Source organism: Juglans regia, chromosome 1 (assembly GCF_001411555.2).
Source record: "Juglans regia cultivar Chandler chromosome 1, Walnut 2.0, whole genome shotgun sequence".
NCBI classification, from domain to species: Eukaryota; Viridiplantae; Streptophyta; class Magnoliopsida; order Fagales; family Juglandaceae; genus Juglans; species Juglans regia.
Genome location: NC_049901.1, coordinates 20,912,102 through 20,938,916, shown reverse-complemented (window position 1 = coordinate 20,938,916; position 26,815 = coordinate 20,912,102). Strand labels below are relative to the sequence as shown.

Here is a 26,815-nt window from a genome sequence, read left to right as displayed (position 1 = left end):
CACTAACTCTTCATCCATCGAAAGCACGACTGTCAGTAACCATGTCACAAAGTGACATTGCCCAGTCATGCTTCCGCTGCGTACTCTTACACTTGTTCTGCTACTTCACCCATAAGTCAAGTATGGTGAAACTCATCACTTTAGACTACAGGCCGCACCATAACTACTTCAGGACACTGTTCCATAGTTCTCGACACTACTCACCATGCCCTGCGCCCATCAACTACACAATCATCCTTATCTCTGCAACACGCCACACAGTGTATCATTTCACCTCATGGAATACACTTCACGCATACTCCCTTCACACATGCTACGACCCATCACCACTATGGCGTATACGCCATATGGTGCATCATTCCGCCATACGGAGTACATTCCACATGTACTCCCTTCATACATACCACGCCATATCACCATTATGGCATATTCGCCACATCACCATTATGGCATATTCACCACACGGTACATCACTCCGCCATACGAAGTACATTTCACATGTACTCTCCTCATACACACCACGCCACATCACCATTATGGCACACCCGCCATATGGTGCATCACTCCATCATATGGAGTACACTCCACATGTACTCCCTTCACACACGTTATGCCAAATAGAGTACACTCAGCATATACTCTTCACATTCCACACACACCACGCCACCATTACAACACAATCCACAACACTACACAGCTCACTTCCCAATTACGCCTAATACTTCACATACACAGCACATCACATCAATGCACTACAAAAATATGCTCGACACTTCGCTACACATCACATCACATCAGCACACTCCACAAATACAAACAGCATAGTCCACGACCCAGTCAACTAATAATATAAATAACAAGGGATAGAGGGCTATACTATCGACAGGATAACCCGTGCATTGCTCGCGTCGGAAGTTAGGGACCCCGGTCTTATCCCTAACACTAAGGTCCACGAGCTTACCTTGGTGAAAATGACGACTGAGTGATCTTGCCAACTTGCTTGGCCTTCTACAAAAGGATTGTGTTTGAGTGATGAAATAATGATGCACTTGGGTAGGCTAAGTGTTTAGGCTAAAGCAAATCAATGTGGGTGGCTAGACTTGTTCTTGAGTGAAGTATCAAGATGATGGAATATGAGTGTTCTAAGAGATGATTACGGGTGTTTGATGCAATTGGAATGGCTTAAGGGTTGCCCTTGATGTTTGGGCCACTTGGATGGTGATTATGGTAGGTATGGTGTAGTGTAGCTAGGATTTTGTGGGAAGGCTTGGGTGGATTTCGAGATTTGCAAGAGTGGGCTTAGGGCTGGAGTTCAAGATGATGCTAGGGTTTGGGAATGAGATGGAAGAGTGAGGCAAAGGTTTGGTGGCTAAGGAATGGATAAGGAAAGTTTGTAAGATGGAAGGAATCTTTGAGGGAAGAGGGAAGTTTGATTTTGAATTAAGATGACAAGTCAATAGTTGACTTGGAGAGATTGTAGGAAGAGTGATTTAAGGAATTGAAGATGATTTGCAATTCCTTAAATTAAGGGATTTAAAATGGGATTGAATTTGAATGTAAGGGAGCCAAGACTCCTAAAAGGAATGAGTTTCCTTATAGAGCTTTGAGGTGGGCGGCTAGGGTTTATGGTGGATGATGGGGCTATTATGGTAAGTGACAAAGTTGGTAAGATGGGGACACTAGGATTGGCGCCACTTGAGTTTAGGGTTTACTGTTGGAAAGATGATGATGGACGACTAGGGTTTAGGATTAGGGTTTTGGACTTAGGGCAAGAGTTTTGGATATGGAAAGTGGAATGGGCGGCTAAGGCAAATTCAAATAAGGCAAGGGTTGCCGAAATTTGAATTTGAATTCAAATTGGGAGTGTGTTTCGGCTAGGGAAAGTTTGATGAGGCAAACCAATTATGAAAAGTGAAAAACTTATGGAAAGAATGACAAACACTACGATGGTCGAATATGAGGTATGGAATGGATCAAATGAGCAATAGAATGGATGAACACTAAGAACAAATGAAGAACACAATGAACAAATGATAAATAATCAAGAACAAAGTGAACAAAAGATAGCCAATTCAACTATGATTCACGAATTGCACATAGATGAAATTAACCTCTTTATTGATGAACTTGAAAATAACAAAGAGAACAACAACTTGGATTCACGAATTGCACCCAGTTGCAAGAACAATATAGATTGAACCACACCTATTCATGAATTGCAATGTGTGATCCTCTCTTAGGAGATTCACGTATTGCACCCCAAAGAGCCCAAGTGCCTTAGCACCGAATGGTGATCTCAAGAACAAAATAGTATACCCACTAGGGAATTTGCCAAAAGATGTAAATGCAAAGCCTAAAGGTCCTATTTATAAGGATTACAACTTGGAAACCCCCAATAGGTCCATTAGAAAATAAATAATTAAATAAAAATTAATAATAAAAAATAACTTGGTTGGCATGGGCCATGGGCCATGGGCATGGCTGGCATGGCTAGCATGACTGTTGGCATGTGGCTGACATGCCCATGGGACTGTTGTGGGGCTGTCCAGCCTTGTCATGACATGGCTAGTGGCTTGACCATGGGTCACAAAACATGGGGTCCTACCATTCCCCCTCCCTTCAAGAACATCCTTGCCCTCAAGGATTAAATTTGAAAATTTCCATGCTCTCTCCTCATTCTCTTCTTTAGCCATCTCTATGGCAAAACAATGTGCCCCTCCTTTGCCCAATTTTCTAACATTGAGACCTCACCCGACTTGGCCTCCTTGGGAGCTAAAGTTGCCCATACATTCTTCTTGAACCCTAGCTTGAATTTCATGGTCCTATTGTTGTAGTCAAGCACTATTCTTCCAAGGCCCTTGAGCCATGGAGTGCCCAATACAATATCAAGCCCTACCAAAGGAAGTACATGTAGGTCCGCCACTACTTTCACTCCTTGCACATTCATTTTCACTTCCTTTACTAACCATTCACATTTCATCTTGTCCCCACTTGCCATCCTTACATCAAATGGCTCTATAGAAATTGGCTTCCACCCAACCTGGACAACAATGTTGATGTTGATAAAGTTGTGTGTGGAGCCACTATCTACCAACAAAGAAACCTCAAATGTTCCTATCCATGCCATCATCCTCAAGGAGGTATGCTTTTGGGTCCCAATCATGGTATTAAGGTACAACTCGGCCTCTTTATTATTTTTTTTCACTTTGGTCTCTTCTTGATCGGACTCTTCACTATATGTTTCCACAAGATATTCATCCTCTTCTTCCACACTCCTCTCATCAACCAACATGTACACTTGTCCCGGTCCACATTTGTGCCCTATGCCCCATTTTTCTCCACACTTAAAACAAAGACCCTTTTTTATTCTCTCTTGTACCTCTTCCCTTGAAAGTTTCTTCACTTCAATTTGCTTAGACTTAGTAGCACTCCTCCTTTCCTCCTTGCCTTTCCAAGGAACATTGGTTTGCAAGGGTGTAGTAACCTTACTCCCCATTTCCTTAGATTGACGTTTCTCCATATTAGTGCTCTCTTCTAGGATCTCCGCATTCCTCATAGCCTCTTGAATCTTAGTGGGTTGTTTCAACTTAATTTCCTTAGCTATCCAAGGCTTCAACCCATCCACAAATGTGCCCACAAGGGCCTCCTCGGACCAACCTCCCACAAGTGTTTGGAGTTGCCTAAACTCTTCAATGTAAGCATGCACATTGCCTTCTTTCCTCAACTTGGCAAGTTGGCCATGATGTTTAATGGTTGGGGATGGCCCAAATTGCATTAGGAATTCTTTTTCAAAGGCCTTCCAACCCAATCTTCTCCTATCCTTCTCATATTGGTCCTGAATCCATCTCGCCATTTACTTGCTTTTCCCTCCAAATAAAAACACGCCGTCGACACTCTTTCTTGCCTAGGCACCTCATATGCATGGAAATAGTGGTCCACCTTATCTAGCCATTCATATGGATCTCCCCCATTAAATTTGGGAAAGTCCACCTTTGGCATCTTAGATCCCTGGTCATAAGCCCAGTTTCCCCTTCCATCCTCATGGTGGTCAACATCATACCCCCTCCCATGATGGTCTTTTCTTCTCTCATAATGGCCTCCATGGCCATAAGGCCTCTCATACTCATGCTCATGCTCAAACTCGACCTCAAAGGCTTCCTCTATTTGTGGTCTCTTAAGCCTTACATCTTGATACTCTTCTCTACTTGGGATTCTAGTGGGATGGTCAATATTTGGGATCCACCTCTCAACAATCACTCTATTGTTTTCCGGTGGCCAGGGTGGCCGCGCACAGCAGCGCTACGAGCATGCACAGTGAACCCGTGCATGGAGGAGACTGTGTACATGCAAGTGGAGAAGGTGGCTGCATGGAGGTGGCTAAGCTCCCTGGAGGGTGGTGGCCGGTGGGAGGAGAAACTGCCATAGAGGTGGTGGAGCCGTTGGACGGTGTACGGCGGCGCAGCAACGTGAAGCCCGTTCGGGCTGTGCACTGCCGAGGGAGAGGAAGAGAGAGCGTGGGAGATAGATACCAGGATAGGTAAGCTCGCTGGAGGGAGGTGGAGCTGGTGGTGGTGACAGTGAGGCCAGGTGGCGCCGGGTTAAGGAGTGGAGGATTCGGCTGGGGAGAGAAGCAGCGTATCACGTACGCTGTGGAAAGGGAGGAGAGAGAGAGAGAGAGAGCTGGGGAAAAGTGAGGAAGAAAGAGAGGGGTCTGGGTATTTAACCCAGTCCCTTCGTCTGGGGATCCACGTAACGATTTAACGATGGATCTCAAATACTAATTTAAAATACATAAACATTAACTTAATTAAAAGTATTAAAAGTAATAAAGGTAGAATATTATTTAAACTAACTTTAGTTTATAAAATAATATTCTTTCATCATTAATAAAATGATGAAGTCTCACTTAACATATTTAAGAGAATAAAACCATTTAATTAATTAAAACTTTCAACATAATTTAAATCTCATAATATCTAAAATAATTGAAATCATTTTAATAATAATATTAAAAATGATTTTCGACAATTATAATATTTTTGGAGCTCTTCAAAATATTATAATTGTCGTATTTAAAATCAAGCTTAATTCAATAATACTGAAAATACTCCTTATAAATATTTCCATCACATTTAAAACACTAGTTGTGCCCTAGAAGTCACATACTATCTTTAAAGACACGTCATTGGGGTTCGACACGCCTAACGAGGCTCGCAGTCGCTAGATAGAAGGGGCAGATAAATCACATAATCTTTGCCCTCAGAATTTGCTTATGTCAGAAAGAAGGAACCTTACATAAGAAAGAAAGAACGTACGTCAGAAAGAGAGAAGCGTATGTAAGAAGGAAGAAGCATACATAAGAATGAAGGAGTTGGGTGTTATAGGTTAGGGAGCACATCGACCCCCTAGATCAACTTTAGGTGATTGCCGAGCCCATCGACTCATTCCTGAAGGTATCCACTTTAGGTGGTTCCCGAGGTGCCCACGTGCATGTTAATTCCGAGAAATTAATTCACAATCTTAGATGTCCGAGGGCCGCCCTAGTTGGGCTAGGCGGCCGGTGTTCTACCTTGAAGGCATGGGCATAGACTATATATCTTGATTAAATGAAGATAGTCCTTGATGATATTTCTAATGATCTATTTTATCAATTAGAAGGATTTATGGGGTTTAAGATAGCTCCCAAGGATCTATGCACCGGTTTGGCCGAGAGTTCGACCTTCCCGCTATAAGGGAATCCACATAAATCATGCTCATCCGTGATTTCCCTATTTGTCAATATCTCTGTATAGCAACTCTGTTTCTGACTGTATATTTCTTAAATAGCTGTATTCTTGTTTATGGTTGTATTTTCCTTAAATAGCCATAGTCTTTTGTATTATATTAAGACAAGTTGTAATGCAAAAAATAATTGAGCATTTTTACCAAATCACTTGCATAATCCTTATATTGTATCACGAGGTTCTTCTCTCACGAGAACAGAAACGTTTTCTGACCCCATGTCGTCCATTCCCTTGTAAATCATGCTCATCCGTTACTTCCCTCTCTGTCAATATCTCTGTATAACAACTCTGTTTCTGGCTATATATTCCATAAATAGTTGTATTCTTGTTTATGGTTGTATATTCCTTAAATAGCCAGTCATGTATTATATTAAGACAAGTTGTAATGCTAAATATAATAGAGCATTTTCACCAAATCACTTGTGTAATCCTTATACCCTCCCCGTAGGCAGGGGCATGTAGCTACCAAACTCTACTCTCTCTTTATATTACAATTGAAAGCGCACGAGTATTACTCCATAAGAGAGAGTGAGAAAATGGAACTCACAACTTTGGAGGCAATGATACAAGGCCAAGCAAAGCTTTGGGGACACATATTTACCTTTACGGACTCCATGGCACTGAGATGTGCCTTGGAGCTCGGCATTGTTGACATCATACACTCCCATGGTGGCCCAATCACTCTATCCCAAATAGCTGCTGGTATAGACTCTCCCTCTCTAAACATCGACAACCTCGCACGCGTCATGAGATTGCTAGTGCGCAAAGATATCTTCACCACTCATCATCAGCCATCAGACTCTGGGGAGATCACTCTCTATGGGTTGACAGCTCACACGTCAAGATGGCTCGTGCAAAGCTCTGAATTTAGCCTGGTTCCATTCATATTGATGCAAACCCATCCAGGGCTAATGACTTCATGGTTTTCCCTTAGCCAATGTGTCAAGGAAGGTGGCACTGCTTTCAGCAAGGTCCATGGTTGTGAGGTCATAGACTTTGCCCACAACAACCCTGAATTCAATAAAATGTTCAACGATGCAATGGCTTGCACGGCCAAGCTCGTTGCAGAGCCCATCTTATGGGGATACAGAGATGGGTTCGGTTCCATTAATGGCTCATTGGTGGATGTGGGAGGTGGGACTGGCGAGATGGTGGCTAAGATTGTGAAAGCTCATCCACACATCAAAGCCATCAACTTCGATCTGCCTCATGTTATCACAACGGCACCAATGCACAAAGGGGTCTCCCATGTGGAGGGTAACATGTTTGAGGCCATTCCTAATGCTGATGCAATTCTATTAAAGGTAGTAAATCGACCCAATCCTCAGTTTCAGATCAATTTATGAATGTTTGAGTACATTCACAAATATTAGTCTCGTTCGTTCATTTGCTAGCTTAACATGACAATTCAACCATTTGTTTGATTAGATGTTAGCCGAAGGTGTCATGCATGTCTATATTTTTACCTCAGAAGTTCGACTCGATTTTAAAGGCTGTACTCTTATAAAAAAAAAAAAAAAAAAAATCTCTATTCTTCCACTAGGACCCTGAAAAATGCAAATCTAGCTAGAGATTTTACTTATTTTTGTGGGAACCAAATTGTTAATTTGAATATAAATACATGCTTGGCTTATTGTATTAACACTAAATGATTAATTTGTCAATTAGAGTTTCCATGTCGATGCTTGTATCAGTAGCTTTGATATATACCATTATATATACACCCATACAGACTACATACACGTAACGTCGACCCATGTGACTTTTTTCTTTTCTTCATGTAGAGAGTACTGCACGGTTTTAGCGATGAAGATTGCATCAAGATCTTAAAAAACTGTGTAAAGGCAATATCAAAGAAGACTGGGAAGATTATTATTGTGGAACATGTTCTGGATCCCAACGGAAATGGACCATTTGATGAGACAGGCTTAGCATTCGATTTGATAATGATGACAGTAGCCCCGAGTGGAAAGGAGAGGACAGAGCTGGATTGGAAGAAATTGCTCGAAGAAGGAGGCTTTCCCCACCACAAGATCATCAAGATTCCTGCTTTTCTATCTATTATAGAGGCCCACCCAGCATGAAATTAATAGAGATTTAGTAAAGTGTCTTCATTTATATGATTAGGCTATTGCAGCAATGAATAAAAACAAAGGAAATAAAGAGTTTCAGTTTTTAAGGTTTCAGAGTTAACCCAACTAATTGCAGCTCCTTTAAAGTCTTTTTGTTGCATTCAAATTTTTATGACAGGCAATTTCTTTTTTTTCTTTCTTTTTTTTTGAAATAAAACCTCAATATTTCATTGATAGAAGTTAAGAATTACAATTTCTGTCTCTAACAAGATCATTTACAATAAATTATGGCATCTCCTCTATCCAAATTGTTTTTTCTATAGAACTCAAAGCCTTCCTAGCTAAAGTGTGTGCTATTGTATTTTTCTCTCTAAAACCAAAAAGTAATTGCCAATCAGGCATCCTCACTACAAGAGACCGTCTCAAAAGGTCTTTGGAGACAAAATTCAATTTTTGTATCAAAAAACCACTTCTTGGGATGAAATTTAGCGGAACCAGTCGAAACTGTTCAAATGAGAGTTGTGTTTTAGATGAATCAATTTCATCTCAAAACACTGTTCGAATGGAATATTTGTCAGTTCGAACCGACCCATCCATTCGAACAAATTAAACTTTTGATTCGAACAAATAACCATATTTGATCATGTTCGAACGAACGGAGTGTTTGTACCCATAATTTTTGTTCGAATGACTTTTGTTCGAATATAAATTATGTCAGTTCAAACAGACATTTTATTTTGTGAAATTTTATCCGTTCAAACAGTATTTTGAAAATTAATGTTATTCGAATAAATATTTTATTGTTCGAATGTATTTCTCGTTTATCGTTCGAATTGGTTATTTTTTATTCAAATTGGTCTGTTTTTATTCGAATGGATTTATAAATGGTAATTTACCGTTTGAATTGGTTATTTACCGTTCGAAATGTATTAATCATACAATACTCCGTCAATGATGAAAAGATCAAGAACCCGCATGACGGTGAATCGTTAAATTTGATCTATTTGCTTTGTTCACAGTATTTTGTTGCTTAAAAAAAATATTATTTCAATATATATGTTTAATACATCTATCATATACTATTAAAACAAATAGTAGAAAAATTACCTGAAAAGCAGGATTTTTAAACAAAATAAATCGATCACGTGACCTGAAATCCCATTAACAATTACAAACAATTTTGACATGCAACTTTTATAATTAAAGAACAAAGTTTTTCTTTAAAATGGGTTGGAATTTATTTAAAAAATTATTATTTATATTTTGAGCATATGATAAGTACATTTTTTTTTATTATTATTGAAATGACTCAAGACACTTGCTAATTTGGAATTTAAAAAATGCATGCTCAAAATATAAACAGTACCGTGGTCCGTGCCCAACATCGATTGTCTTCTAGAATCTATACTACATGAAGCAAGCGCACTACGATACTTCATTTAATGGCCGGCTTCGCTTATTTATCCAACGAAGGTATCTAAAATTGATTCCGCAACAGTTCTGTAACACCAGCAGCCCCTTTAATTCAGACCATCCAAAACAGCCTTTGTTTCTCAGCTCTAGTATTAGTACCCCAGCCAAAGAAAGACGAGAATTCCACCAAAAACATCTCATTGGGGGGTTTTTTCTCCCTTACACCCAATTTAGCCCAAAATGTGTGAGACGGAGGACACCTGTCCTTGTTCTCATTATGCCAAACTAAAAAAGTTTCCTTTCTGCCTTCATCCAGTTCTCATCTCAGAGCATGTTTGGAACAAACAATAAATTTGAGTAAAGAATTTGAGTTGTATTTTAAGTTTTTTGTTTGCGAAAATGGTTTTAAGGGTGCCTTTTTAGGTTTTTGTAATATGATTTTGGTTCTTTTTTTTCCAAAAAAAAAAAAACTTATTGTGCAGAAGATATCATTTTGGGGTTTTAAACATGGAAAATGATAGATATAATTTTTACATCTTTTAATATAACTATGTTCTAAATTAGGGGCATTTTTGTAAAGTAACATCACTTAACATAAATACCCTCATTTTAAAACATAATTATATAAAAAGTTGTAGAAAAAGATTTACATGTATCATTCTTTAAACATGTTTATGTTGAAAATTGAAGAAAACTTTTTCACATATCATCAAGAAAGAAAGGAAAAAGATTTGGAAAAAACTAGTTTTTTTAATGCCAAAAATCGAACAATAGTCCCGAAAGAAAGAAAGAGTCATTCCCAGCCCGCTATGACGATCTGGGCCTCGATCGGTGTAGTCTGGAGCCCTCGGCATGGTTCAGTGCGGCTGTGCATATGTCCATGACAATGAGTGAAAAATAAATATTGAGAATGTAAAAGTAAGATGGAAACACAAATTTACGTGATTCGGCATATTGCCTATATCTACTGGGATTTTTTAGGAGGAGATATTCTACTTTAATATGCTTATTTACAATCACTCATAGTCTTTCATACTCTTTGTACAATAGAGATTAGAGCTATATTTTTCTGGTGGAAATCTCATCGCTGGAGCTCCACTCCTAAGGTTGACGAATTTGAAAAAGAAGTCAAAGTCGAAAAAGTCCCCTTGAAATAGCCTGGTCGTTTCCTTTTATAGGCTCCATCTTTTCGAGTGCCCCTAGGGAGTGGTAAGGATTGGTCGCATTCCCTTGCGTGTTTGACATTTTCCTTTCCTTTCCGTTTTCTTTCGTTTTCCTCTTATCTCGACACCCTCATTTCCCTTGTCTCCCCTTCTCTCTCTTCCCTTATCTTCTAGCGATGGGACCTCTCCCCTTGGGCTGGGCTTAGTAGGCTTACTTAGGGCTGTATATATTTTATCCCTTCCAGTTGCACGTGATTCTTAAGAGTCATTTGTTCTAAAAAAGACCTTGAGAATCTTTAAATATAAAATATGCAGTCGAAATGATCCCTCGAATCCCAAAGAGAAGTCAACTTCGGGAGCGAATTACTAGTTATCCGTTTGACTTGCGTTAAGCGACAAAGATTTTTGGGTGCGGAGTTAGGCGCGAGTTGTACTCGACCGCGTAAGATGTGAGCACAAAGCTCGGACGTGGCGGGAGATGAACTCGACCATGTAATATGCGCACGAGGGTGGTTGGACAATCAAGTGACTTGCCCACCTACTCGAGCACTTGGGAGGCAGGGTGGTCCCTGACCTTTCCCTTCTGTTAACTTGTTATGAAAATGGTGGCCAGCTAGGCAGCCAAAGGACTAGACCTGCCTCTTTGGTAGGATGGAGATCGAGCAGTTCATGAGGCTGGATTCGTCTGTCATTGTTGAAAAGCGTATATTCATTTGACATTTTTGTTTTCAATGGTGTTGGGGAGATTTTTCCCTTCCAATGCGAGCCGCTATTAACGTTCCCAGTTTACTATTAGTGTGGGAGTTTCTATATGGTCACCCACGCAAAATGGTCAGGTAGCTCGTCGACCCCCTGGATCACCTTTAGGCAGTTGCTGAGCTCGTAAACTCGTTCTTGAAGGTATCCACTTTAGGGAATTCCTGAGGTGCCCGCGTGCATGTTAATTCCGAGAAATTAATTCACAATCTTGGATGTCCGAGGGTTGCCTGAGTTGGGCTAGGCGGCCGGTGTTCCGCGCTATAGGAATCACTTTTGTTATCATAGATAAAATTCACATAAATTTTGAGAAAGACAAACAGGGGAGTTTTAGTTGAAGAAGTCGATTTTTGCTTGACTTGAATTGCCCACAATTGGTTGTTGTTTCTTCTCCCTGTGCTCCTCTTCCCTTTTTCTTTGAGTCAACTTACTGCTAAGGAAGTCGTTTGTTTTTCCGATCCATTCATTTTCTCTCAGGTTGTGTACTATGGGTGAGTCGATTATTGGGTAGTTCCTTGTTGTCCATCACATGCACCATGCACAGCACAGGCATAAACACCAGCTGTTAATTCGTCGAGATGTTACCCGCTGAGTGAGGTAGTGGGCCACGTGTTCGCCATGCATGTGGCCAAGCAATGGGGCCTGTGATGGGTTGGCTGAGATATTTCTTTCCGTGATGTCTGTGGTCGAGGAGACCACATGCACTGGCAAAAGAATGCATCACCAAGAAGCTAGCTTAGTGTGTTTGGCCGAGGAGACCATATGTACTAGCAAAAGAATGCATGGCCGAGGAGCTCTACCCAACGTGCTTGGTAGAGGAGTGACTGAGATGTGGGAGTCCAGGGCTGAAGAGATGCATAACCGAGCAGTTTTCATGGCTGAGTTTGGGCGAGGAGTTTGCATGGCCGAGTAGCACACCACAGGTGATGAATCTAGTGTCGAGGGGTCTGTCCAAGAGGCCAACGACCAAGGAAGCCAAGGCGAGGTGCCCATGCTAGAGGGATCTACCCCGTAGGTGAGGACTCAAGGGCCGTGGTGCATTGTCGTGGGCAAGGGGAGACCTCGCCGTGAGTGGGTAAGGAGTTTCGCTAAGGGGAGACCTTGCACTGAGTGGGCGAGGAGTGGCTTGCCGAAGAGTGCATGGCCCATGAGTAATGGCCAAGGAGCATGCATGGCCGGGGAGGGCCATGATAGTACTGGTCGAGTTGTTGGGCGAGGAGTTTTTTGTCCGTGGTGATCGGGGACCCCCATGTTGCCTTCAGAAGGTGCTGTCGGCAGGCGCTAGCGGCTCACGGCAGTTAGCCGAGAACTGGCTGAGGAGTCCAGTGCAAAAAACTTGCACTGGGTGCATGGTCTGGCCACGAGGTTCAACCGTGGTGGTCGGGGACCACCCCTTAGCCGGCAGAAGACGCAGGCGGTCCAAGTGCAGTCCGCTGACGTGAGCTAGGGGCAGGGCCATGCAAAGTCTTTGACCTTGAGTTTTTGGACCCATTTCAAAATATTTGAGCCCACATCTTGGATAACGAATGGAATTAACCAATGGACTGGGCCAGGCCGGTTAGAATAGTTCGAAAATCTCTTTTGCTTGTCTGTAATTTTTCTTATGGTTCGAGTATTTTGTCAATACACTAACGGGCCTCTACTCAAATTCTTAAAATAATACAACTTGTCCCATTAAGTTTTTGGGCAAATTCCCACTTGGTCCATTAAAATCTTTTATCATAATTATCAAGTCCAATAAAATATATACTCTGCTTAAATAAATTTTTGGGCCTGTAGCCTATACTAATTTACTCTTTAAATTTCAAGTGTACTTTTCATACATATTAATCTAAAAAAAGAAATTAAAACACGGGCTTCAAGCTGGGCTGGGTGTTGCACACTTGTTATCCTGAAAACAAAGAAGCTGATGATTTCAAGGAAGTGCTCGGTAAAGGAGGCTTTGGGCTTGTTTATAGAGGGGCAATACAGAATAGCCCGAAGGTTCTGGCGGTCAAAAGTCTTGAAATTTGTGGATCGCTTGTTTTGTTGGTTTCTAACGATAGTTACAACTATCTGGATGCCACTGCTTAATAAATGTTATGCTTTCTTAATATATTGTATTCACTGCATTTTGTTAAGGACTACTATTCATAGATGGGATGGGATGACGTGGTTTACTAACTATGTAGATTGTGAAGCAAAGACGTACCTCATTTCAAACAAACTTATCTATGTATCATCTACAATCAATTCAATGTGCTTTTTATAATCTATGACGTTATTACTGCCAAATTGTAACAACCCGACCCCAACACATTAGAGATGAAAAATGAATAAATCATATTGGGCCTAGATTACATTTCATAGGCAAATATCCTAGAGAAACCTCAAGCGAGATTTCCGGGATAACTTTGGTTAAGCCCACAGGCTAAATGTTTTTAAGAAGTCTTAAGGACCAAAACTGTTCGAGTGGCCCAAGGCTTAAGCCCATTTAAGATTTAACAAGTAATTTTAATTAGGCCATGGGTCCAAAATTCTTATGGTGGATTTAGAATTTTTCATTGTGCTTAAAAATCGAGTTAAAGCCCATTTAAAATTTATGAATCAAGTGGGCCGCATTTTAATTTTGGTATTATGTCCAAGAGTCTTTTTTTGAAATTGCATAATTATTTATCGGACGAATTTTGGAATTGAGCCGAGGCCATTGGAGTTTACTGAATACTTGGCACATGAAATGGACCCAGCCAGGTCTACCAAGCCACTCCCCATGTACAGCAGGCCGCCATCCAGCCGCTTCAGGTTGCCAACCAGAAGTCCAACTGAGGCAGTACAGCACCACCTTTCGCACGGCCAAGCTAGGAATAACCACCAGAGGAAGCCCCACTATGCGGCACTGTGAGAAACGAAGACCGAGCAACGGCCTCCACACCGTGAGCCTCTTCCCCCACAAACAACCGACGCTGCGCACCGTTCCCACTGCCACCACCCCTACGACACGACGTGCTGCCAACCACCGAAGGCCCCCCTCTCCACCAAAGAAACAACCCTAACTCCACCATAGGAACAGCCAATAAGCCATGTACGTTTGCCATTGTTCCAATACACTAAAACACAGCAAAACTTTCACCGTTCAAACCACAAACCATAAGCTGACGCAGACACAGACGCCATCGCCAATGGAAACAGAGCAAGCAGGACAGTAGCCCCACCGTGCGTCCTTGTGGCCTCCCTAACGCTGGACCAAAAGTCCAACCAAAGTTACAGCGTGGAAGCTCGTGAAGGCTCTGGCTAGCCACCGTCGTCGCCGGTTCTGAACTGCCCAACCCCAAGATGCTTCTCGGACTGTAGCACCCAGCCCATGAGGCCTAGCCCTTTGAAGTCAAGTCCTGTTTAGAGCATTCCCGTCGGTTTTCATAAAATTTTCTATAATTTAATTAAAAAATATATTTTTTAAAAATGTTTTTTAAATTGTACTATCTTTCAAAAACTTTCTACATCTCATTTCCTATCAATTTCCTATTTTATTAAAATAATATTTCTCTATACTTTCTTTATTAATTTTTTCTCACACTTTCATTTACAAATTTTACTATTCAATATTTTTTCTTATATTTTAAACTATTTATCTAGTGAATATTTTAAATAAAATTTAAATTATTTTAAATATTTTTAAAATTAATATTTTTTTTATATTTTCATAGTTATTTAAATTATTTTTAAAACTATTATTAAAAACTCTAACAAATTTAAGTATGAAAAAAAGTGTAGATGATTGGAAGAATAGTGATTTTCATATTTTAAAAAATCACTATTCATTCTTTAGAGTACTAGCATTAGACTCATCAAATTTATCTTTAAATTTTGATGAAAAATACATGTTTTTCATATATTTAAAACTTCCTTATCCATAATTCTACATTGAATTAGTTATTGAATTCATCAAAATAATAATATAATATTATTTTTTTAATAATAATATTTTATTTTTTTTCATATTGTATAATTACACTAATCATATATTAATCAATAATTTAATTTGATTCTTACATTATTATTACAAGACTGCTGGAGATTAAACGTGAATAAAAAAGACCATTAGAGATTAAAAGTGAATAAAAAATAGATTTGATGAGTGAACAGTAGCCCTTGAAATTTGAAGAAACCTATACATTTACTGTATCTCAAAGTTTCACATTTATCTCTTTGACTAATCCAATACAGCTCTCTTTTAATGAAATTCATCATATTTTACATTTGGCTAGGCTTTTGATGAAGCCAATGCCAATACCAAATCTTTTTCCTAAAATAGAGATCCGGATGGGAGGAGCTTTTTAGAGCATTTCCAAAATTTTTCCTCAAATTATAGGAAAAAGAGGTTATGGAGAGCTCAATGGGAATGCTCTTAAGCTATTAGGCCCGAGGAAGGGCGAGGGAAAAGGTGCTAAATGCACCGTTTAGTCCTTGGAGTTCAATCGCCCCCACTCAAACTTTCCCTGTGTCCATGGGTGTAAAAAAAAAAACCAATGAATCGGTAAATCGTACCAGACCGACCAAACCAGTGGGTTTCGTCCGGTAATGAATTTGGTTCGGTTCGGTATCGGTTTTATTTTTCTTAAACTCGATCAAAATCAGTCTGATTTTTATTTTTCTTTTTCTAAAACCGAATCAAATCGAACTGAACCGGACCGGTTCATATATATATTATAATTTTTTATATCGTATATAATTTTTATATATAATATATAATTATATATAAAATAGTTTTGTATCATATGATAAATTACAAATTAATATAATTTTTAATTTTTAAATCTTATATCACTATAATCTATTGTATTAATAGTTATACTAATGTTATATTACTATATATATTATAATATATAATATAGTGGTATAGTATATAATATAATATATCACTATAGTCTATAATACAATTATAATATATATTATAATATACCACAATATATTATCACTATAGAATTATATATTATAATATACTATTTTACATATTATATAATATAGTATATAGTATATTAAAACTGGAAAGTCGGATCGAACCGAATCGGAACCGGTAAAACTGGAAGTACCGATTTAGGGGGATAATTGGTGGGAAATTAGTTATTGAAATTGTAAAACTAGTGCATACCGGTTCGGTCCCAAATTTTATCTAAAACTAAACCGGTTACAACCCAACCTGCGCCAATGCCTCTCTTCCCCCTTCTCGTCAATCAGTTTTACACGCTCCCATATTTTCCCTCACTACATGCGCCTCATTTCTCTCAATGGTTTGCTCTCTCTCCATAACCACTCTCTCTCTCTCTTGTTCCCTTGGTCTGCAACCAACCATCTCAGTTTCCCTTCCACACTGTGAACTTTTTCCTTCAAGCATCAAATCTCCCCACACGACAAGCCCCATTCCAGCCAATCAAAAATAAGCAGTCACCACGACCTCATTGTCGTAAATGGTCAAGTTCAACAACATCTCTAGCCACAAGCCACATCTCAACATTATTAGCTGTTGCACTTCTAACTCCATTCACACATCCAACTGTAAACCCCAAGCCCAGCCATGCCTAACCATAGTAACCACCGTCAACCTGCTTCCCTCGACCTCCATGCAAGTTCAGCAAGCCACCCCAAATTGTTACACACCCCAAGCCACAACACCTTCACCAACGGCCACCATCACTGTTGCCAACCCATAGATGAGTAAGCCACCCTCGGTCCCTCATAGCATACAACAAGCCTGCTCCATCCTCTATAAACCAAACCAAAACACTATGTTTTTAATACTCAAAACAAAGCACAACTAAGTAAGCATGACCCCACGCCTAACAGTTTCACAACCACATGACGCTGCCAGCCTGTCATAACCCCTAGGAAAGTAGCCTCTAGCCACGCCTCGACACTGCCCTTGACATGCCATTGCAGCCTCACAGCTAGTCTACAAGCATGACATGGCCCATGCCTTAACAAGTATGAGCGGCCCAGCGAGGCTACTAGCCGCGCGTAGCCCAGCATGCGCATGCCTAGCGAGATTAGTGACCACGTGCGGCCCAGCATGCACACGCCCATGATCATGCCCCTGCGCACGCCCCTGGGCTGCAAGCCCATGCGGGCACCCCAACAGCAGCAGCCTAGTAAGGTTAGTAGCCTTCCTCAACAGGCATGCCATCCAGCGCACGACTCCAACCCATGCCCTGCATGCAAGGCCAGGGGCATGCCCACCAGCGCATAGCACCAGCCCATACCTTGCAACATCAATGCCCAGGTCACCTGCCTAGGCCACGTAGAGCCAACACCCAGGCCACCTACCTGGGCCATGCAGCACCAACGTAGGGCACCCAGCCATGCTAGCAACAAGCTATGCATGACACCATGTTGTGCCCACCAACAGGCCCATGCATGGCACCCTACCATGCCCACCAGCAGACCATACACGAGACCATATTGTGCCCCACTAGCCATGAGCCAGACCAGCCCAGTCGTGGGCCATGAACCACACTAGCCCACCCATTGCCCAATGCACGACACAGGCCACCATGGCCCTTGCAAGACTATCTTATTAATTTCTTTTATTTTTATTTTAATATTTTTCAAGGGACCTTTTGGGAGTTTCCACTTTGTAATCCCTATAAATAGGACCCTCAGTCATTTAACTTACATCTTTTCACAATTCCATTTGTGGACGGCTTATTGTTCTTGAGATCATTTTCAGTGCTTTGCACTTGGGCTCTTTGGGGTGCAATTCATGAATCCCTTAAGAGAAAATCACCTCTTGTAATTCGTGAATAAGTGTGGTTCAAGTTATCCAATCTTATGAGTATTATTCAAACATTCTCTTGCCTTCCATTATTCTTCCATTGATCATCTTATTGTTCACGCATTGTTCTTGCATTGTTCATACCATTTTCTTGATTTTTCCCACCAAACAAACACCATCACTCCAATCCCACGTCCAAGCCAATAGCCATATCTCCACTTACCATAATTAACCTCCCTTCCATATCCATAAAACCCTAGTCGAAATACCCTAGAACCCATAAGGTAATTCCTATAACTTAGGAATCCTTGTCTTCATCCAAATCCAATCCCTTGATTTAAGGAATTGACATTCATCATCAATTCCTTAAATCTTTCCTTTCCTACATTATCTCAAGTCAACCAAAGGCCTTCCATAATAGCCAAAACTGAATTACTATACTTCCTTAAAAGATTACTACCATTTAGGAATCCTTCCATACTCATCTCCAATCTGTCCATCCTCATCCAAGCACCCAATCACGCCACCCCTAATCCAAAACCCTAAAGTCACACAAACCCTAATTCCATTACCCTTGGTGTGTTGCCCTAGCCACCAAACCCTAACCTCACTTCTCTCCTCCAACCCAAACCCATACCAATTCGGCGCCATTCTCGAGAACAAGCACAAGCCTAACTACATTGCATTGCATCCATCAAACACTTAGATCATCCAATTGCATCATCATCATCACTTCCATCACTTAAACGCTAAACTTTCATCAACCTAGGGACCCTCCTTTGCCACGAAAGTTGAAGGCCAAACAAGTTGGCAAGGCCCACTCGATCATCAACATCACCAAGGTGAGCTCACAGACCTTAGTGTTTAGGGACTACACCGAGGTCCCTAACACAGCCGCTGAGTGCACCAAATGCCACCCACATGAGACACAAAACTAGGCAACCACCTAGAAGGCTACCCAACGTACGCCACGGATGACCACCAAGCAATTACACCAAGTACAACCGTGAAGCCATAAGCAAACTGAGACCACCACGAGCCTCCCTCACATCCTCAGCCTTTTCAAACCACCCAGCTCCACCCTTTGCGGCTGCTACCTGGCACCATGGAGGCACAAGCCCCTTCCTCTTTCTCGACGTAACTTCTCTTTCTTTCTACTTGATCCTCTCTCTCTCTCTCTCTCTCTCTCTCTCTGTGAACTGCACCACGTGCCATGGAGGAGGCCACCATGATTTCATCTTGACTAGCCTAGCCCCCTACTCCGTCACATGTCCCCTGCTCTCTTTGTGAGGATAGAACTCCTCTCTATCGCACGACCATTTTCTTCCACAAGTGACCTGCCATTTATTCTGCTGTAAGCATATTCACATTGAATGCTCGTTTACATTTTTACCCTTTGTGTTTAGGTTATGGCAGCAACCATTTTGGACCTCCTTTCATGTGCAACATGTTTTATGTTTGGCTTAATTATTAACTAGGGCTTAGTAGTTGTGGGTTTGATATGGAAATCTCTGAATTTATACATAAATACTTAAGAGTTTAAGTTATATTACTAACTATTAATTTTAAAACTGAAATTTTTGTATTAAATAATAAAATTAAGTTTTATTCTTAGAGCACTGGCATTGGATTCATCAAATTCATCTTCAAAATTTCATGACAAGTACATGTTTTCCATATATCTAAAACCTCCTTATCCATAACTCTACATTGGATTAGCCATTGGATTCATCAAAATAATAATATAATATTATTTTTTTAATAATATTATTTTTTATTTTTTATAATATATTTTACAATTACACTAATATATGTTAATTAATAATTTAATTTGATACTTAAATTATTATTTTTGAATTAATTTTTTTTCTCAACCTAATTATCCAACAAACACATTTTGACAACCATTCTTCTACCCAACAATCATATATAGAATTTATCAACACATTTACAATTCTTTCATCCAACAAACATATTACCAATATTTCTTCTACCCAATTGTCATATCTAAAATTCTTGAAATCAACAAACACTTCCACAAACCCTTCTTCTCTACCTCACATCTACAATTCTAAAAGCTAACAAACACATTAATTCCACCATGCACAATATCAAGCATTCATATCTATAATTCTTGAAACCAACAAGTAGATGGTGCCAACCATTCTTCTTTTACCAAGTTTTTTAGTTACAACTAATAGTCTCAGATTAAGCCCTATAAATAAATTCATCCTCTCATTACTTCCCACTCATCAAAAATCAATCTTTCTTCTTTCATTCCATCAAATTTTGTTCTTCCAATTCCCTATGGATTCCTTTGAGAGTATTGATCATATGGAAGATGAAGATTATTTTGATCACGAGGAGTATATGATACAAGCAATGGCCCTACATAGACAACAACATGCAGCCGAGGGAGCATCTGCTTCACGTCGTCGTAATTCTCAACCTCGCATGTTCATTCGACATAATCCATTGGAAGGTCATGAGCGCCTTTGGAATGATTACTTTGCTGAGCCGTCAATATATTCACCAAACGTTTTTAGGAGGAGGTTTCGAATGCATCGTAATCTTTTTTTATGCATACATTCTGCAGTTGAAGCTCACGATGATTATTTTGTCCAAAAAAGAGACGCCAGTGGGAGACTTGGATTGTCCTCCCTTGAAAAGATAACTGCAGCAATTAGGATGCTTGCATATAGGGTTACGACAGATCTTATGGACGAGTATGTAAGAATTGAAGAAAGCACCGCACGGTTGAGTATGAAGAAATTTGTAAAGGCGATCATGTCAATTTTTTGGGGTGAGTACTTGAGGTCTCCAACCAGCAATCATATAGCGAGGTTACTAGAAGTCGGACAAAACCATGGGTTTCTAAGAATGTTGGGTAGCATTGATTGCATGCACTGGAAATGGAAGAACTGTCCTAGTGCTTGGAAAGGTAAGTACTCTGGTCACGTAAATGAACCAACTATTATTTTGGAGGCTGTTGCATCTTATGATCTTTGGATATGGCATGCTTTTTTTGGTTTGCCTGGGTCTCATAATGACATCAATGTACTCGATCGATCTTCTATTTTTGCTACGTTGGCCGAAGGTCATGCTCCTCCGTGCAACTACACAATCAATGGTCACGAATACACAATGGGATATTATCTTGCTGATGGTATATATCCTTCATAGGCAACATTAGTGAAGACAATTCCTGCTCCACATGGAAAAAAGAAAAAACATTTTGCTGCTTGTCAGGAGTCTGCAAGGAAAGATGTGGAGCAAGCCTTCGGAGTACTCCAAGCTAGATTTGTAATTGTGCGTGGACCTGCTAGGTATTTTCAGCCCCGAGTTCTAAAAGACATTATGTACACATGCATTATCTTGCACAATATGATCGTTGAAGATGAGCGTCATCAATATCTCGGGGTTGACCAGTTTATTTACGAATCCAATGATGATACTCCACATGAGCCAATTTCACGCGATAATATACCTGAATTCATGGAGTTCATTGCGCAACATCATCGAATTAGAGATAGAGGCACTCATTCTCAACTCCAAGCTGACCTTATCGAGCATTTATGGAATTTGCATGGCCGCTCATAATTTACGAGTTATGAAGTTTTATTGCCGCTGTTTATTGTCGAGTATTTGTGGAATATGCATGGAGTTCATTGTTGTTGTTTATGACTATTAAATAAGTTTATTAGTTAGGATATGTCGTTGTTTATTGTTTTAAAGCTTTTTATTGGAATATTGTTTTAAAACTTTTTAAAAACAATATGAATGTCATCTGGAGTATTGATGTCATTGGAATATGAATGTCATTTGGAATATTGCAAATTCATATTCATGCTTTAAAAAAATATATAAAAGACAATGCACATTCTGCGGCTGCATTGTTTATTTTAAATTTTATCGTTAGTCCTACTTTTTTTTAGATTAGCACCATTTGCGTATCTTTGTTGCTAACCAACTACAACCTTTGTTGGTCGTTGAAACACCTGTGGAAGAATAAAAGAAAAGACTGAGCGTTCGGCTAATATGCCAAAGTAGGATACAAGTGGGGGAATAAAGAAAAGACCATCATCAAATTGCCTGTCCTGTCTTGTCCTATATACTTTTATCAAGCAAATTCAAAAGGTGAAAAAATGTACCAGGTTTCTAACTACAAGACAAGCAACAAACTGAGGTAACAACTATGCAAACAGAGACATACCTGTTATAACTATTTTCAAACCAAACAAGTTACTAGGCAGATCACATTACAAGCTGTCCAGCCTCAACAAAATAAAATGACTATTCCACAACTTTATCAACTAACATTCACATTACAAGTGGTTGTCCAGCCTCAACAAAATAAAGTCTCTAATCCACAACAACATCAACTAACATTCACATTACAAGTAGCTGTCCAGCCTCAACAAAATAAAGTCTCTAATCCACAATAACATCAACTAACATTCACATTACAAGTGGTTGTCCAGCCTCAACAAAATAAAGTCTCTAATCCACAACAACATCAACTAATATTCACATTACATGTGGCTTTCAAGTCCTCAACAAAATAAAGTCACTATTCAACAAAAATATCAACTAACTGCCCAGTTATCTATTTAAAACAAAAAGAATTCAGTAGTACTAGTGGCTACCCAGCCACATGTTTTGGATATACATGTGGCTGCCCAGCCACTAAATGCTAGAATTTCTTTAAAATCAGAGTTCATAGTAGCTGCCCATCCAAAACATGTGGCTACCCAGCCACTAAATACTGGAATTTTTTTTGTAAATGAACCAACAATTACACACCTCCATGAGGTATGGATGGAGATGTGTCGAATGTACCTTCGGAATTATTCAAAAAGTCCTCATAAATTTTCTTCTGAATATTCAGGAAATAGGCTTGTTGCAGGACGGTCATATTAGAAAGATCCTTACTCATGATCTCCGCCTCGAACTTTCTCTTATCAAGTTCTAGTTGTGCACCTCGCACTTCATCACCTTCATCACCCATGCGCTCCTCTCTCCCATGAACAGTCGCCTATCAGCAGTCATTTTTTCTAACACACCGTTGAAGTCAGCATCACATGATTCCTGAGCCTTCCGCTTCCTCAAGTTATCTTTCTCAAGTTTTTTGCCTGGAGGCCTCTCAACATTCTCCTCCACAGCGTCATCGGGAACTTTAGGAGACTGCTCATTGGCTGGATGTTTATCGGGTGGTTTTCTCCTTGTATTTAGATTGTTCATGTGTTGCTGCCATTTGGGTTGGTGTCTCAATTGACACCAACAATGCTCCACTGTGAAATTCCCCTTCTCTATCTCTTTGTACATTATTTTAGCTTTTTCAATCTGAAAAATTGAAGGAATATTGTCAAAAAAATAAATAATAGATAAAAAATACATTATTTAAAGGAAAATGGTACATACCTTGTCTTGCTCGGTTGCACCACTTGGGTGCAATGATTCTACTTGCGCTAGAAATGCACAAAACTTGTTTGTGCATTTCTGGATCATGGACCAACAATTGATCAATGACCCTATCGAATGATTTGCAGTATTTCATTTTTTATTCTCATGATAAAACTCGGAAATTCTGTCCCACATTTGAGTGAATTTTTTATCGGTACCCCCTATAGCATCAATGCTAATGTGGAGCCAACCGGAGACAAGTAAGTTATCCTCCTCAACAGTGAAAGATGCACCTCTTTGAACTTTTTTTGGAGGAGACCTCTTTTCACCGTTAAGGGGAGTTGTTTGGATCATAACATTAGAATATTGCTCATATGTTAGAGTGCAACCTTCTCCTCCACTTTGTAAGAGAGTGGTGAAGAAGGGATCCTCCTCAGATGGACTGCCCATCTTTTGAGAATCAGACAATAGATACAAGGCAGCATAATAAGCACAAAAAATTAGATACATGGCAATACAATAAAATAGATACTAGGCAGCACAAGAAAATAGAGCAGTGGAAGCACATTTTAAAAAAATATCAAACCATGTTGCATGTTGGTTTTCCAAGTTTAATTTTGATTAAACTGTTAAGTGCTAATAGTTACACAGCAAGTTTATACACAGCATTACAATTAGCAGTACCCAATAAAAAATCCAGCATTGTTTCAACTACAACAACCCATAAAAAAATCCAGCAATTATCAAAAAAAATGTCCAAAGCAACTTCATGACAATGAGATAATACTTTGAATATGTTTCAACTACAACAGCCCACAAAAAGTAAAATTAAATAGCCCACAACAGCCCACAACAGTCCAAATATCAGAGACATATATAAGGAATGGATGAGGACAAATCCTGAAAATTAGGTTCTCACAATTCTTATCATTTCCAATCACAATCATGGTTTTAGGCAACTGCACTCTCTAATATAAGGGGAAACTAAAATTAAACACTCCAAGCAACTACAGGAACACACACTGCATGTATAAAACCTTCCAAAGCCAAAACTTCAGAAATTTACCTTGAAGAGCCCGAGATTGTGTTATGATCAAGTTAGAGCAAGAACATTTACCTGTTATAAGCAAATTTATTAATTAAATTTCAAACATCTTATGTTAATTATTCAAAGCAAATATATAACAGAAGGTTCAAAAGCCATGATTGTGACTAGAAAATTATCAAAAGTTCCCATAACAATATAGAAAATAAGTTTGGACTTCAATCACAACACAAGGGTCCCATAACAAAATTAACATGCGGCATTGCATGATATTATCAAAGGTTCCTTGCGTGGCTTTATCAATAGATGCAAGTCTCTAAATTTTGTTATAAAGAAATTGAAGTACTGAGTTCGGGCTTTGAGTGGAGGGTATTTCTATGATCAGTTCCAGATTACAATATTCAAAAAAATATGCGAGGTCGAGATACTGAGTTCTTTGGCTTTGAGTGGAGGGTATTTCGGAGCAATTTTTGCTTGACTTCCTAAAGAAGGGGCACGTTGGTTTGAGCCATCTGTTGTGGCATCAGTGATAGTATACGGCCGGTCTCTGAAAAAGCTGATGGAAAGCATGGTAGCTTTGTTAAGGACATTTTTTCCTCATTCCTTTGGATGTGTCCAATGTTTAAAATGATACTAATCCTTACGCAATATGGAAACAAACCAGAAACTACCACAAATAATCAATCAAGCATTCACAAGTAGGATTAAACAAACTGAGGTACTAGGTACACGCCCCATTATTTGTTAGAATTAATTTTATTTAACATGTTATTTCGGGCCCCTTACAGTAGTACTAGTAGTGCTAATGAGTAACTAAATTACACGATCACTTGAATGCATGTCTCAGTTTTCACATAGAACAGCGAGAAGAAGTAAACATTCAATATTAAAAATCATTCCACTAAATCAAATGAACTAACAACAAATGGACTGGAAAAGAACAATGCTTAAAAAGATAGCATTTCTCATATAAAACAGAAAATAAAAAGAAAGGAAATCGCTTACGTTAAGAGACGGAAACCTCAGGGAACCATGAGAAGCGAGCACTAACCCTAGGTGGCCAGGAAATGAGTCTCCAGAAGTGAAGAAGAGGAGGAGCGAGTAGAAGGCAGCGTTGGAGAATGAAAGAGGATTCCAGAAACTCTTGGCTTTATTCAAGTCTAGGTTTGAGAAAAACAGGAGAAGAAACGGAGGGAAGAAACAGAGAGGAAGAAAGAAAGGGAGGAAGAATCGAAAAGAGATTTGGGGATTTAGGGATTTCCGAGTCATCGAAGAAAGCAGAGAAGAGAGGTTGCGAAATAATGAAATCCCAGATTCAGGAAGAAAGAAAGGGAGAGGAGAGGAAGAAATAAACGGAGAGGAAGAATCGATTTCGGGAATACGGGGAAGAGGAAGAAAGTAGAGAAGAGAGGGAAGAAAAACTGCTTCGGCGCCTTCGGGAAGAAAGAAAGGGAGAGGAGGGGAAGAAAGAAATGAGAGAAATAAAAAATGAAATGGGGATTTCGGGAAAGTGGAAGGAAGCAGAATAGAGAGGGAAGAAAGAAATTTGCGTGCGAAATTATATTTTCGTAATAAAATAATGTAATAGATGTTAAACAGTAGTTCATCAACTTTGGCGATAAACCACAAACCACTGTAGCTGAAAGTTTAACATTTACGTAAATGGTGAAGCCAATGCCGTGTATTTTAAGTGAAATTCATCAAATTTTAAACATTGGACTCGTTTGATGAGTCCAATGCCAGTGCTCTTAACACTTCAATTATGAATAAGTCTATTTTATGAAATGAACTTTCAGTGTTATTTAATATATATATTCATAAAATATCTTAAGCAGACTGAGTTTACAGATGAGTTAGATTTTTAAGTTGAATTGATTGTTGAACTAATTTTAGATGTGGCAGAGCACCATTATAATATTTTTTAAGTGAGCTAGGTTGAATATATATTATATGTTTAGGATATATGGGTTATTTAGGCATTTTAGGTTTCTTAATTGTAAAGTACGTGCTTAATTAAATAGTCACGCATGGTTGGAAGTTGATGCAAGTTACGTGCCTATTTATAGAAAAGTTAAAAATTTCAGGTAAATGGGATTCATATGCTATACTTTATATAAAAATAAAAAATAAAAACAAAAACGAACTGAGATTGATTTATAAAAATTCACATGATATGTTTTGAAAAGAAATATGAAAAAAATTCGAGTTATGTGTTCTGCATTACTCATGAAATATGTATAAAAAAGAAAGTATTTTCTGACATGACTAGTATAGACATGAATAATATTTTGACATGTTGTTTTTGAAATGTGCAAAATAGCGAATATTGAATTTGTGAATTTCATACATATTATATGAAGATGCTCTGAATCCGTTTTGAATATGTGAAAATGATATGAAAATGTTTAATACTTTGTTTGATATGATATGGCATT

General features: G+C 39.3%; 3 protein-coding genes across 3 annotated transcripts; 2 read left to right on the top strand and 1 right to left on the bottom strand.

Moving 5' to 3' along the window:
• The first annotated feature begins 6,288 nt into the window (after nt 1–6,288).
• On the top strand, nt 6,289–7,962 carry LOC118349829 (desmethylxanthohumol 6'-O-methyltransferase-like). The gene is made up of 2 exons (XM_035695461.1): nt 6,289–7,087; nt 7,568–7,962. Exons 1-2 carry the CDS (start codon nt 6,320–6,322, stop codon nt 7,865–7,867), a joined length of 1,068 nt encoding a protein of 355 aa, XP_035551354.1. The 5' UTR covers nt 6,289–6,319; the 3' UTR covers nt 7,868–7,962.
• Nucleotides 7,963–20,239: 12,277 nt separating this feature from the next.
• On the top strand, nt 20,240–21,532 carry LOC118348486. Its single transcript, XM_035690276.1, has 2 exons — nt 20,240–20,989; nt 21,116–21,532. The coding sequence occupies exons 1-2, from the start codon at nt 20,240–20,242 to the stop codon at nt 21,530–21,532; spliced, it is 1,167 nt and encodes a 388-aa protein (XP_035546169.1).
• Nucleotides 21,533–22,900: 1,368 nt separating this feature from the next.
• LOC109021326 (glutathione S-transferase T3-like) lies at nt 22,901–23,785 on the bottom strand. The gene is made up of 3 exons (XM_019003939.1): nt 23,554–23,785; nt 23,354–23,463; nt 22,901–23,275 (listed from the first exon to the last, which is right to left on the bottom strand). Exons 1-3 carry the CDS (start codon nt 23,783–23,785, stop codon nt 22,901–22,903), a joined length of 717 nt encoding a protein of 238 aa, XP_018859484.1.
• Between the last annotated feature and the right edge of the window lie 3,030 nt (nt 23,786–26,815).